General features: G+C 38.1%; 1 protein-coding gene across 1 annotated transcript in view; it reads right to left on the reverse strand.

The window, feature by feature from the left end:
* The window catches only part of rngtt (RNA guanylyltransferase and 5'-phosphatase), a 106,765-nt gene that overhangs the window by 60,952 nt on the left and 32,890 nt on the right, over positions 1–12,923 (reverse strand). The window contains exon 10 of the mRNA XM_023952891.1: positions 11,269–11,340. Coding sequence (XP_023808659.1) covers positions 11,269–11,340 — 72 coding nt within the window. The remainder of the gene's footprint in view (positions 1–11,268; positions 11,341–12,923) is intronic.

Genomic DNA, 12,923 nt, shown 5'->3' on the forward strand with positions numbered 1-12,923 from the left:
CAACAGAAAAGCCGCCATTTTGGAAAAAGTGGGTTTTTTAGCAACTTATGACATATAACTCTCACCAATGGAGGAATGTGTTTTCTGAGTCAGTTGATGATGCGATCGCTATGCTAGCACTTTTAGCTATGTTAGCATAGCTAGCATAGTTAGCATAATTAGCATTTTAGGTAATGTGTTTTTCTGAGTCAGTTGATGATGCTGATCGCTATGCTAGCACTTTTAGCTATGTTAGCATAACTAGCATAGTTAGCATATTAGCATTTTAGGTAATGTGTTTTTCTGAGTCAGTTAATGATGCTGATCGCTATGCTAGCACTTTTAGCCACATTAGCATAGCTAGCATTGTTACATAATTAGCATTTTAGGTAATTGTTTTTTGAGTCAGTTGATGAGCTGATCGCTATGCTAGCACTTTTAGCTATGTTAGCATAGCTAGCATAGTTAGCATAATTAGCATTTTAGGTAATGTGTTTTTCTGAGTCAGTTGATGATGCTGATCGCTATGCTAGCACTTTTAGCCACATTAGCATACTAGCATAGTTAGCATAATTAGCATTTTAGGTAATGTTTTTTGAGTCATTGATGATGCTGATCGCAATGCTAGCACTTTAAGCCACATTAGCGTAGCTAGCATAGTTAGCATAATTAGCATTTTAAATAATGTGTTTTTCTGAGTTAGTTGATGATGCTGATCGCAATGCTAGCACTTTTAGCCACATTAGCATAGTTAGCATTGTTAGCATAATTAGCAAATCCAGCCTTGACTAGCTTTTAATTTGCGGGCTGTGAGGGCGGTGAGGTCAGCGGTGGTGCGTAGAGTTGGGCGTGGAGGCGGGTTGCGTCTGCGGGCCATACAACGCCGCTTGCGGCTTTAATTATTATTCTTCTTCTTTCTTTCTTCCACTTTGAGTCTAAATTTGACCCCCGCCACATACCCGAAAACTCACCAAAATTGGCACACACCTAGGATAAATTGAAAATGAATTTTCGGCAAAGAGAACGTCACCCCCCCCACGATGATGACATCACGGCGAGCGTTCCCGTAAAAAAAATGAATGGGCCGAAAATCGCTTATGGGGCCAAAAAAAAATATTTCGAAATAGAGTTATGAAACCAAACACACGTGTTGGAGATATCCCAAAGAAGTTATGAAATCATTATGGGATGGCCACACGACCTACGGCTTGGCGGCCATTTTGTGGCGAACTCAGAGAAATGGCGATTTTCGTGTTTTTTCACAATATGGGAAAACGACACTTTTGTTCAAGCGATTTTCACGAAATTGCATACACATGCCACAAACACGATTCTACAACTACCAAAGAAGTTTTGTTGACCTTTGACCTTGGGAAGGGCGGCCATCTTGAATTTTCATAAAAAAGCACCTTTAGTAACGGATACAAACGAAAACTCGTCCTAGGGATTTTTATCGATCTTTTTGAAACTTCTCGGGCATCAATGGCAAGCTACTGTGGACAAAATGTTGGAATTAGAAGTTGTAGAATTTGAAACGCGTGCGCGTGGCGAATTCGCAACCGTCGCCATTTTAGCTAGCTCGCACATATTTTATCGGAATAGCCTGAAACTGAAATATGCGATTCCCTGGCCCACACTGAACAAAACGATGTCACATACGACAAAATCGATAAAGGAATGTGGCCGTGGTAAACAAAAAACGATCGCAAAAAAAAGTGCTGACTCGGCAAAAAAAAAATTTTCCGGATTTTATTTTTAAGAATCGGCTAACGAAACCCAGATAACTTTGTCGGGTATATCCAAACAAAGTTTTGAAATCATTACGTGATGGCGACACGACCTACGGTTTGGCGGCCATTTTGTGCCAAAATCTGCCATTTTGAGTTTTTCGCGTTTTTACACAATATGGAAAAATGAACTTTTTTTCGAGCGATTTTCACGAAATTTGACGCGCATGTCCATAGCGTAAGTCTACAATCACCTCTGGAGTTTCGTCGACCTTTGACCTCGGGAAAAGGCGGCCATCTTGAATTTTCTATAAAAAACACCTTTACCACCAGATTCAAACGTAAACTTGTCGTTGGAATTTTCATCGATTGTCTCGAAACTTTTTGGGCATCAATGGCAAGCTACTGTGGAAAAAATGTTGGAATTAGAAGTTGTAGATTTTGAACGGCGTGCGCGTGGCAAGCTAGCAAAGTGGCGCACTGTTATAACTCCCATGCATTTCAATACAATACAGTGAAAATTGAATGCATGCATTAATGCCTGAAACTGAATACATTGAAAAACACTGGATATGGACATATAAGGAATGTGGGCGTGGTTAGCATAAAACCACTGTTGCTAAGGACGACAAAAAGTTTACTTTTACCGATTTGTCCGAAACTGACGTCAATCTGTTCGTCTTCTCAAGGGGACCAAAACATAAAATGGTTGCTATGGAGATAAAATCAACAGAAAAGCCGCCATTTTGGAAAAAGTGGGTTTTTTAGCAACTTATGACATATAACTCTCACCAATGGAGGAATGTGTTTTTCTGAGTCAGTTGATGATGCTGATCGCTATGCTAGCACTTTTAGCTATGTTAGCATAACTAGCATAGTTAGCATAATTAGCATTTTAGGTAATGTGTTTTTCTGAGTCAGTTGATGATGCTGATCGCTATGCTAGCACTTTTAGCCACATTAGCATAGTTAGCATAGTTAGCATTATTAGCATTTTAGGTAATGTGTTTTTCTGAGTCAGTTGAAGATGCTGATCGCTATGCTAGCACTTTTAGCCACATTAGCATAGCTAGCATAGTTAGCATAATTAGCATTTTAGGTAATGTGTTTTTCTGAGTCAGTTGATGATGCTGATCGCTATGCTAGCACTTTTAGCCACATTAGCATAGCTAGCATAGTTAGCATAATTAGCATTTTAGGTAATGTGTTTTTCTGAGTCAGTTGATGATGCTGATCGCTATGCTAGCACTTTTAGCCATATTAGCATAGCTAGCATAGTTAGCATAATTAGCATTTTAGGTAATGTGTTTTTCTGAGTCAGTTGATGATGCTGATCGCTATGCTAGCACTTTTAGCCACATTAGCATAGTTAGCATTGTTAGCATAATTAGCAAATCCAGCCTTGACTAGCTTTTAATTTGCAGGGCTGTGAGGGCGGTGAGGTCAGCGGTGGTGCGTAGAGTTGGGCGTGGAAGGCGGGTTGCGTCTGCGGGCCATACAACGCCGCTTGCGGCTTTAATTATTATTATTATTCCCGTTTCTAACTGATCCGTAGATCGCAAATTTGACCCCCGCCACATACCCGAAAACTCACCAAAATTGGCACACACCTAGGATAAATTGAAAATGAATTTTCGGCAAAGAGAACATCACCCCCCCCACGATGATGACATCACGGCGAGCGTTCCCGTCAAAAAAATGAATGGGCCTAAAATCGCTTATGGGGCCAAAAAAAAATATTTCGAAATACAGTTACGAAACCAAAACACGTGTGTTGGAGATATCCCAAAGAAGTTATGAAATCATTATGGGATGGCCACACGACCTACGGCTTGGCGGCCATTTTGTGGCAAACACAGAGAAATGGCGATTTTCGTGTTTTTTGACAATATGGGAAAACGATACTTTTGTTTGAGCGATTTTCACGAAATTGCACACACATGCCACTAGCACGATTCTACAACTGCCAAAGAAGTTTTGTTGACCTTTGACCTTGGCAAGGGGCGGCCATCTTGAATTTTCATAAAAAAGCACCTTTAGTAACGGATACAAACAAAAACTTGTCCTAGGGATTTTTTTCGATCTTTTTCAAACTTCTCGGGCATCAATGGCAATCAATTGTGGACAAAATGTTGGAATTAGAAGTTGTAGAATTTGAAACGCGTCCGCGTGGCGAATTCGCAACCGTCGCCGTTTTAGCTAGCTCGCACATATTTTATCGGAATAGCCTGAAACTGAAATATGCGATTCCCTGGCCCACACTGAACAAAACGATATCACATACGACAAAATCGATAAAGGAATGTGGCCGTGGTAAACAAAAAACGATCGCAAAAAAAAGTGCTGACTCAGCAAAAAAAAAAAAAATCGGATTTTATTTTTAAGAATCGGCTAACGAAACCCAGATAACTTTGTCGGGTATATCCAAATAAAGTTTTGAAATCATTACGTGATGGCGACACGACCTACGGTTTGGCGGCCATTTTGTGCCAAAATCTGCCATTTAGAGTTTTTCGCGATTTTACACAATATGGAAAAATGAACTTTTTTTCGAGCGATTTTGACGAAATTTGACTCGCATGTCCTTAGCGTAAGTCTACAATCACCTTTGGAGTTTCGTCGACCTTTGACCTCGGGAAAAGGCGGCCATCTTGAATTTTATATAAAAAACACCTTTACCACCAGATTCAAACGTAAACTTGTCGTTGGAATTTTCATCGATTGTCTCGAAACTTTTTTGACATCAATGGCAAGCTACTGTGGAAAAAATGTTGGAATTAGAAGTTGTAGATTTTGAACGGCGTGCGCGTGGCATGCTAGCAAAGTGGCGCACTGTTATAACTCCCAGGTATTTCAATACAATACAGTGAAAATTGAATGCATGCATTAATGCCTGAAACAGAATACATTGAAAAACACTGGATATGGACATATAAGGAATGTGGGCGTGGTTAGCATAAAACCACTGTTGCTAAGGACAACAAAAAGTTTACTTTTACCGATTTGTCCGAAACTGACGTCAATCTGTTCGTCCTCCCAAGGGGACAAAAACATAAAATGGTTGCTATGGAGAAAAAATCAACAGAAAAGCCGCCATTTTGGAAAAAGTAGGTTTTTTATCAACTTATGACATGTAGCTCTCACCAATGGAGGAATGTGTTTTTCTGAGTCAGTTAATGATGCAGATCGCTATGCTAGCACTTTTAGCCACATTAGCATAACTAGCATAGTTAGCATAATTAGCATTTTAGGTAATGTGTTTTTCTGAGTCAGTTGATGATGCTGATCGCTATGCTAGCACTTTTAGCCACATTAGCATAGCTAGCATAGTTAGCATAATTAGCATTTTAGGTAATGTGTTTTTCCGAGTGAGTTGATGATGCTGATCGCAATGCTAGCACTTTTAGCCACATTAGCATAGCTAGCATAGTTAGCATAATTAGCATTTTAAGTAATGTGTTTTTCTGAGTCAGTTAATGATGTTGATCGCTAAGCTAGCACTTTTAGCTATGTTAGCATAACTAGCATAGGTAGCATAATTAGCATTTTAGGTAATGTGTTTTTCTGAGTCAGGTGATGTTGATTGCAATGCTAGCACTTTTAGCCTCATTAGCATAGCTAGCATAGTTAGCATAATTAACATTTTAGGTAATGTGTTTTTCTGAGTCAGTTGATGATGCTGATCGCTATGCTAGCACTTTTAGCCAAATTAGCATAGCTAGCATAGTTAGCATAATTAGCATATGCAGTTTTGACTAGCCATCATCAAAAGTGGGCAGTGAGGGCGGTGAGGGCGGTTGTGCGTAGAGTTGGGCGTGGAAGGCGGGTTGCGTCTGCGGGCCATACAACGCCGCTTGCGGCTTTAATTTCTTTTTATATTTAAATGAGTAATTTCTTTCTAAAAAAACCTAAACAAACTGAATAATAAATATTAAATTAAAGATAAAGAGCAGGTAAAGTCTTGAAATTCTTTGTCAGTTTAAAATAAGAGAAAAAATGCTCTTTGAACTAAAAAAAACCCCACATAAATCAAAGATAACTTGCCTGTGGGCTTTAAAGTGCTCGGAATAAAAAATGCTAGTTCTCTGTTCCAATGTCTAAACAAAAAAAAAACTGTACAGATGCATCTATTGAAGTTCTTATAAATTATCAAGAAGAAACTTTTAAGGGCTAAATTAGTGACAAGGCTGGTTTTTGCAAAAGGTTTTTATGAATAATTTTGACAAATAGAACATAAGGGTTTAAAACAGGTGGTTCACATGAGTGCATTTAAAAATCTACTAACGATATTTGACTTGTTTTAAAGAGCCTATATCATGCTTTTCTTAAGCCTTTCAGAGTATACTATATCCATATGATAATATTTTGTCTTCGGCACATTAAAGAACAAGTTTTTAATGAAATATTAGTTATTTTTGTTAGCTCATGTTCCTACCCGGAAGTAAGACGACTGGAGCTTTGAGGCACTAGCTGTTGCTTCTTGTGAGTGCTGCCAATTTCATGTAATGAACCTAGAGTCGGGCTTGGCAGCGTGTCTTTGTTTTGGCCACAAAACACAAACATCATCCGAACTTTTGCAAACAAAAATGTATTTGCATATTGTGTATATAAAATGACATTTAACCAATCACTGCTAGCACCACGGAGAAAGTGTGTGTGTGTGTGTTAGCCTGCGGGCGGTGCTGGCAGCGCAGGAAAGGGATGTGCCCCACTTTGTGATGTCACAATGTGAAGAGCCACTTGTTTTCATGGGTTGGGAGGGGCTGGTGCTCAGAGCACATGGTTTTAGAAGAATATTCATAGATGCATGAATGGAGCAAAGTACCGCTTTGGGGTTGTTTTTCGTGAAGAATTAACATCATAATACACTTAGAAGCTCGAAGAAGTTGATTTTGCATAATATAGTCCCTTTAAGCACACAATTGATTTAAGTCTGAGGATTCTTATGTGTTTAATTTTTGCTCTGTTGTTAAGTAAAGTAATATGTCGGGGGGTAAAATTACCTCAAGTTTAAAAGTGGGTGTGGTGAACTTAAAGCTGACATTGAACAAATCCATTTTCTTTGTTTGTATTAGACTGCATAACAACAGGAGCCAGCGTTTATCTCCTTTGTGTTGAATGAAAGTTGAAGGAGGCATGTAAGGGAATTTATGACAATGGTTTATCTGGATCTACTGTAAAACATTCCGCTGCTGCTGTTCTATAAATCATGTTAAAACTGGGGGCATAAGCATCTTCCAGACAGGGAAAAAACTGTTCTGCTCACATTTTAGTTAAATTATGACTTTTATGAGAGTTGTAAAATAATATGACCATTAGTATTCATGATACCATATTGATGTACTGAATTCACAAATTAAAATCAGGAGTTACCAGAATCTGAGAGAACTTAAAACACAATGACATCAGCCTCATTTCATTTAAGTGTTATTACTTGTGACCCAAAAAAAGTGCTGTACTCAGTATAAAATGAGTATCAAAAATCAACATGTCATGACTATCGTCTAAGTGAAATAGTGATGCACAGCAAATTTCAAAGATACGCTGTGACGGCATAATGGCAATACAGAAAGTAATCTGTTAATGCCGAAAGGTAGATCCAATGATGCAACAGAGCTAGTATTTTTAGGTTAGAAAGCACCGCATAGTTTCAGACTGTACCTGGACATGAACCTTTCAAGCAGAATTAAATGGAAGTGATGTTTGCTAAGCCTGCCCTTACCTCAAAGGTTTCAACCGTCTATGTGCTTTCATCTTAGTTGTATTCTGAAAAACATATCTTCATTTCAGAAAGACAAAAGACAAAATCAATCAAAGTGTCTGCACACAGTGGTAATGTCAAGCCTAAACAAAAGCTTTAAAAAAAAACACAGACATATGTGGTCCTTGTTGTCGTGTCAGCTCCCCCACTGTGGAGGAGCTGACAGTGACTGACAATCAGCAACCCTCTCAAGACTATTTTTCAATACTCTACATCTTGTGTGGAGGCAGAAAATTCACTCCATCCATCAGGGTGATGGTAAGAATCATATGCAGTTATAGAAGTGCTCTCTAAAGCTGTTAAATCAATCTTGGGGCAACATATGGAAATATAAGTGGCAACAATAACGTTTTATACAAAACTTTTTACATTTTTAGGAAAGAACTATTCTTCATCCTTCCCTACGCACCAGAGGGGAGCCGCGAAATCGCATATCACTGCAGATAATGCTGAAGGCTAATAATGAGCAGCAAGAATCAATACAACAGCGCTTCACTGATGGCTCAGTAGGTGTCATGTGGAGATTCTAACCTCTACAGCGTGTAACAGACATTCCTCTCACCACTGGAGCCTTCACTGGGTCACCCAATTATATGATCTCTTGGATCGATGGAGAAAAGGAGGCGACAGACAAGCATAATGGCCACCTCACTCCCATTTCATCCGGAGCTCCTCTTCAAACTCTTTTAAAAGAGGACAGCACAGGCTGCCAAGGGCTAACTGTGGGCTCATTATGTCGTCGCTGTGTCTGCCTGGACGCCAAAAGCAGCATGTAGATTACTTCAACAGATAAATTAATTGACAATTAACTGTAAAATGGTCAGCCTTGTTGTCCTGAGGCTTTTTAATAAAAATAACCCAGTTAAAATATTGCAATAGCAAACTAATCCAATGAAAGCATGTGAGGGAAAACTTCAAACGGGCAGATCCCTCCAACATTACTTCAATGCATCACAGCTATATCGGCACATAAAAAATTATATCAATGAATCGTTGAAGACACTTAAAAAGATTTGCCATTAATGGGCCAATAGATCAAATAACAACCATTTTTTTTCAAAAAGTTAAAAATTCATGTCATCTTGTGTATGAAGGACAGTTAGGTAAAACAGCAACAGAAGCAAACTTTAAACAGGATAAAAGTTTTAAAAAAAAGACAAGTTGTACAAGTTGGGTAAATCTTGGTAATGGACTGTTAGAGCTAAGAGCTGAACCGTATTTCACTGCTAAAAATGTTTTTGAACAGGGCTGTTCAACTAGAAAATTATTTAGGACAGACTTTTAAACCACCAAAATGTTGCTAGGCCAACATTTTCATTGACTGGTAAAGCAGATTATTGAAAAAAATGTTTACCTGGTCACAGAAGAAAACAAAAAAGGGTGTTATTTGATTGTTGATGAAGCAGCATCACAATTATTTTTTCTTCTAAATTTCTGGATTTTCTGCTAAAAGTTCCAGTGGGTTAGATACCCAGAATGCAAATCTTTATCAAGTAAAATCAGTTATTTATCTGAGGATTTCATAAAAATAAATAATGACATGATGATGCCAGCAGATTCTTTATGTTGGTCAAAAATCAAAACAAAAAAATTCACATATCCACCATTAACTGGCTTAAATAAAGTGACAAGAAACTCATGACAACAACTAACCACAACAAAACTAGTGGTATCATAATCTAGGTAGAATAATTTCTATTACTTTATCTCATTTCTTTAATAAGAAATATTACTTTCATTTGTCAATAGATCAAAAAGGTTCTTTGAAGGCTTAGTTTAAAGAGAAAAAATAAAATGTTTGCATGATCAAATATTAGCATGACAATATAAGCTAATACATTATAAGCTCCAGGGTAGATGGATGTTACATTTGTGATCGGCCTGCACAATATATCGCAAATTTATCGTTATCGCGACATCAAGCTGTGCAATATGCATATCGCAAAAGACGGCAAAAAATAGCAATAAATGGTTACCTTAAATGTGCTAAAACAATCTTATGGCAGCTTGAAGTATTTAACAAATTAAAAATCCTTTTATGCATTTGACCAATCAGAGGGAACCCTTAACGTTGTTGACTAATCGGATGGAGCCCTTTTATGTTCGATGTTCACCTCCTATGTAGATGATGGTCATTTGGAGTATAATTTTTAAACTGTTGCAGTGAAATTGAAATTATTTTTTGGGTTGTTTTGCTATTTGTTCATGTATCGCAAGTTATATTGTCATCGCAATATTGATCACTACTATCTCATATCGCAAGTTTTCCTCATATCGTGCAGCCCTAACTTGTGAAATTTAGCATTACTATATTATTGTTATTACTATAACTTTTTAAAGGGTTAATTACAGTTGCATTGAAAATATATGTTTGCTTGTTACTCTATCATAAATCCTTTTAAATTTGATTTTGACAGGTTAGGTTATATTGACAGTGTGTAAGTCCTAATGTATAATTGCCCAATCCGATATTTCAAGTCTGATTCCCCCTAGATATAAATAAATACATACCAGTTTTTATTTTTCATTTTAAGTAATTAAAAACTTTTATGCTCTCGCAGGCCGCATTAAATGACATGGCGGGCCACATTTGGCCCGCGGGCCTTGAGTTTGACACATGTGGTCTAGGGGGTTTGATGAGCTTTGTGCATTCTTGCTAAAGACATGCTCGTCAAAAAAAATTACATCTCGATGGATTCTGGATACCGAAAGTCCATTAAGTGTAAGCAAGTTTGTGGAGCAGCTATGCATGGCTTTTAAAATACTCTGTGCTGCAGTTACACGCTTACCTCAGAGAGCTAAAAAAAATTGAAGTGCTTTCTCTCAGTTTTAGTGGGTAGACTGACAAATGATTTTCAAACGAACAGTATCTGTACTGATTCAAGCAGAGTACCATGATAAAGAGCAGAAAAAGAAACTGTGCTTCAAGAGGTTACTTCATTTGCTGCAGTCATGGATTAAACGTGTGGAAAATTCTGCACTGAAATTTTTAAAAAGTCTTAAATTTCTTTTGTTAGTATGGCTTCAAGTGGTTATTAGAAGTAGCCCTTGGGTCGCATGTGGTCCAATAATGAAACATTGCCCCTGCTTTGTAACATGTATCAGCATCAGCCACATCAAACAGCGACTTGAAGAAATTTACATTTAAGGAAGCACTATGAGACTGTGAAGACACACATTCAACATACAGGTATCAAAAAGGTTTTTAAGACTCTGATCTCTAATCCAAATGATGAAAGTTGTTTGCCATCCATAGTAACTTGAATCATAACTTCTATTAAGGCCTTTTTAAACCCTCCTCAAAGCTTTAATAATCTTCTTGTAACCATAGGAAGCACTTCAAAGCCCAGAGGTTAAAGAGTGGACAGACTTATGAATAATCATAGGTCTGCCAGGCATGATTCAAGCACAGAATTGTTGTTCGGGTCAGACTTGAGCTCAGTCTGGTGTCTGATAGGATGGGGTTTAATGTTAAGGTATGGCCTCAAACCTAACTCACAAATACTTGAACATCCTCTTTGCTATTTTTTATATTGTAGCTTCCCAACTGCCAAAGTGGCAATTTGATTTAACAGCTTAAAGCAGTTTGCAAATTCCCCTCCACATCTCTGGCTCTTCCTAACCCAACGCTTGGTACGTTATTCTAATTATTCTCGGCGAAAACTGCTGATTACATTCTTCTAACTGAAAAACTCCTTTGCTGAATATTAGCCAAATGCAAATGGAGCTGTGTGAACAGTAAATGCTCCCTTTGTGCTCTCTGTTTTAGACGTGCTTATCTGAAAAGTCCAGGGTACTCACATTGAATTTGATGATGTCATATATCAAGTAGCGTGGTACAGGCTGACCATTCACCTTGTCGATGATCATCTCCTAAAGGGAAAAAGACAAAGCAACAATAAAGATTTAAGACGTAAACATATATGGTTGGGTCATAAATAATTTCAACTAAAAAAAAACATATTTAAGCTATGAAGTTGAACATCACATTGTAAAATAAGACCTCCACAAGGTCTGCAGATTGGGCACTGGAGACTAGGCAGCATCCAGGATGTGTGTTCAGAGAGGGAGATGCCAGCGGCAATGCAAAGGATAGCATGAAAAACAGAGAGGTGTGCAGGGTGCATGCTTCTATGTGTGTTTCTGAAAGTTGGGTTTGGTGAAGAGGGGCAGAAACAGAAATAGAACTGCACATGTATTATGCAAGGCTCTCTCAAGATGAGGTCAGGTTCAGCCATGCTGTAGGACACTTGGGCACGCGATTAGTTTGAAGACTTGTTATGCAACTGAGTGATGAGGTTAAGAAAAATGTCCCCACAGTCCAACGGATGTAAGAGAAATGGATGGAAACTGAGAAAAAGCAGGTAAAGTACTATGTTTTATCTGCTTATAAAATATTAAGCAGAAGAGCAAGCGGACATAAAAATAAGAGGTCTGACACAAAGAAATGTTGACAAAGAGAAACTGAAATTTAGGGAGAAAGAAAACAACCTAAATGCAGAATTCTGTTCCTTAAAGCAACTGGGGTTCAAGGGTTGGGTTTAGCTGCACGAGTTCTAATTATTAAAGGGAATCCAGGTTATTTATGTACGAATGCTACAGAGGTATAACAAAAAACAAAAAAAATGTGATGTCATCTGAAAGGATACAAATGTCAATGATCCAGTACTTTTCTGAATGGTCAGCTAATGTACATTTACTTGGTGATCTTGGTGTTGGTCAGAGGTGAAGGCACTCAGTAGGGGTTTATTGTTGGTCTTTAAAGGGTTTAGGACCAGAGTCTATTGGGCAAATATGTCAAATCTAGATTGTAGATCTAGATTTGACATATTCCTCTGCTTCTGCATTAGTGATTTGTCCATACGGTGGACAAGTTTTTGTCTCAGAGTAGTGCTAGATTTAAAGATCCTTCTGATTTCCTCGAACACACCTGACACATAATGAAATGAAAAAGAATGAAAAAGATAAATGTTAATGCCCGTCTTTCCTTGGCCCAAGTTTTGATGGCAGTTTTAATAATTTGTTGGTGCCTTTAGAGTTTTCTGCTAAAAGCTGCAATATTCTGATTAGTCCGAGCCAAAAGCTGGAGAACATCTAGATTCAGTTTTTAAGGTCCAGTTTCCCTAAGGAACAGAACCCTGTGATAACACGACCTGGCTGACTGCGAGTCTTCACAGACAACACCTTCATTGGCATTTCATGCTTTGACAGAGCTGGAAATGTCAGGGGTAAGGAAGCTGTTTGCAGTTGAATGGTTTAATAATATTCATCTAGTCTGTATGTCATGTCAAAAAGAAATTATCCCTGATGGGTCACTTAAGTTGTCCAGAAGGATAGCCAACTTTTCACGAAGCAATTCTAGAAAGAATTGGGTGAAAACTTTAATGGCAGAATCTCAGATAGCATGAAGTCATTGTCTCTCTTGGCTAGTTCACTGGGTTCAACCAGAATCTTAA

The sequence above is a fragment of the Oryzias latipes genome, chromosome 24 (assembly GCF_002234675.1).
Source record: "Oryzias latipes chromosome 24, ASM223467v1".
In the NCBI taxonomy this organism is placed as follows: domain Eukaryota; kingdom Metazoa; phylum Chordata; class Actinopteri; order Beloniformes; family Adrianichthyidae; genus Oryzias; species Oryzias latipes.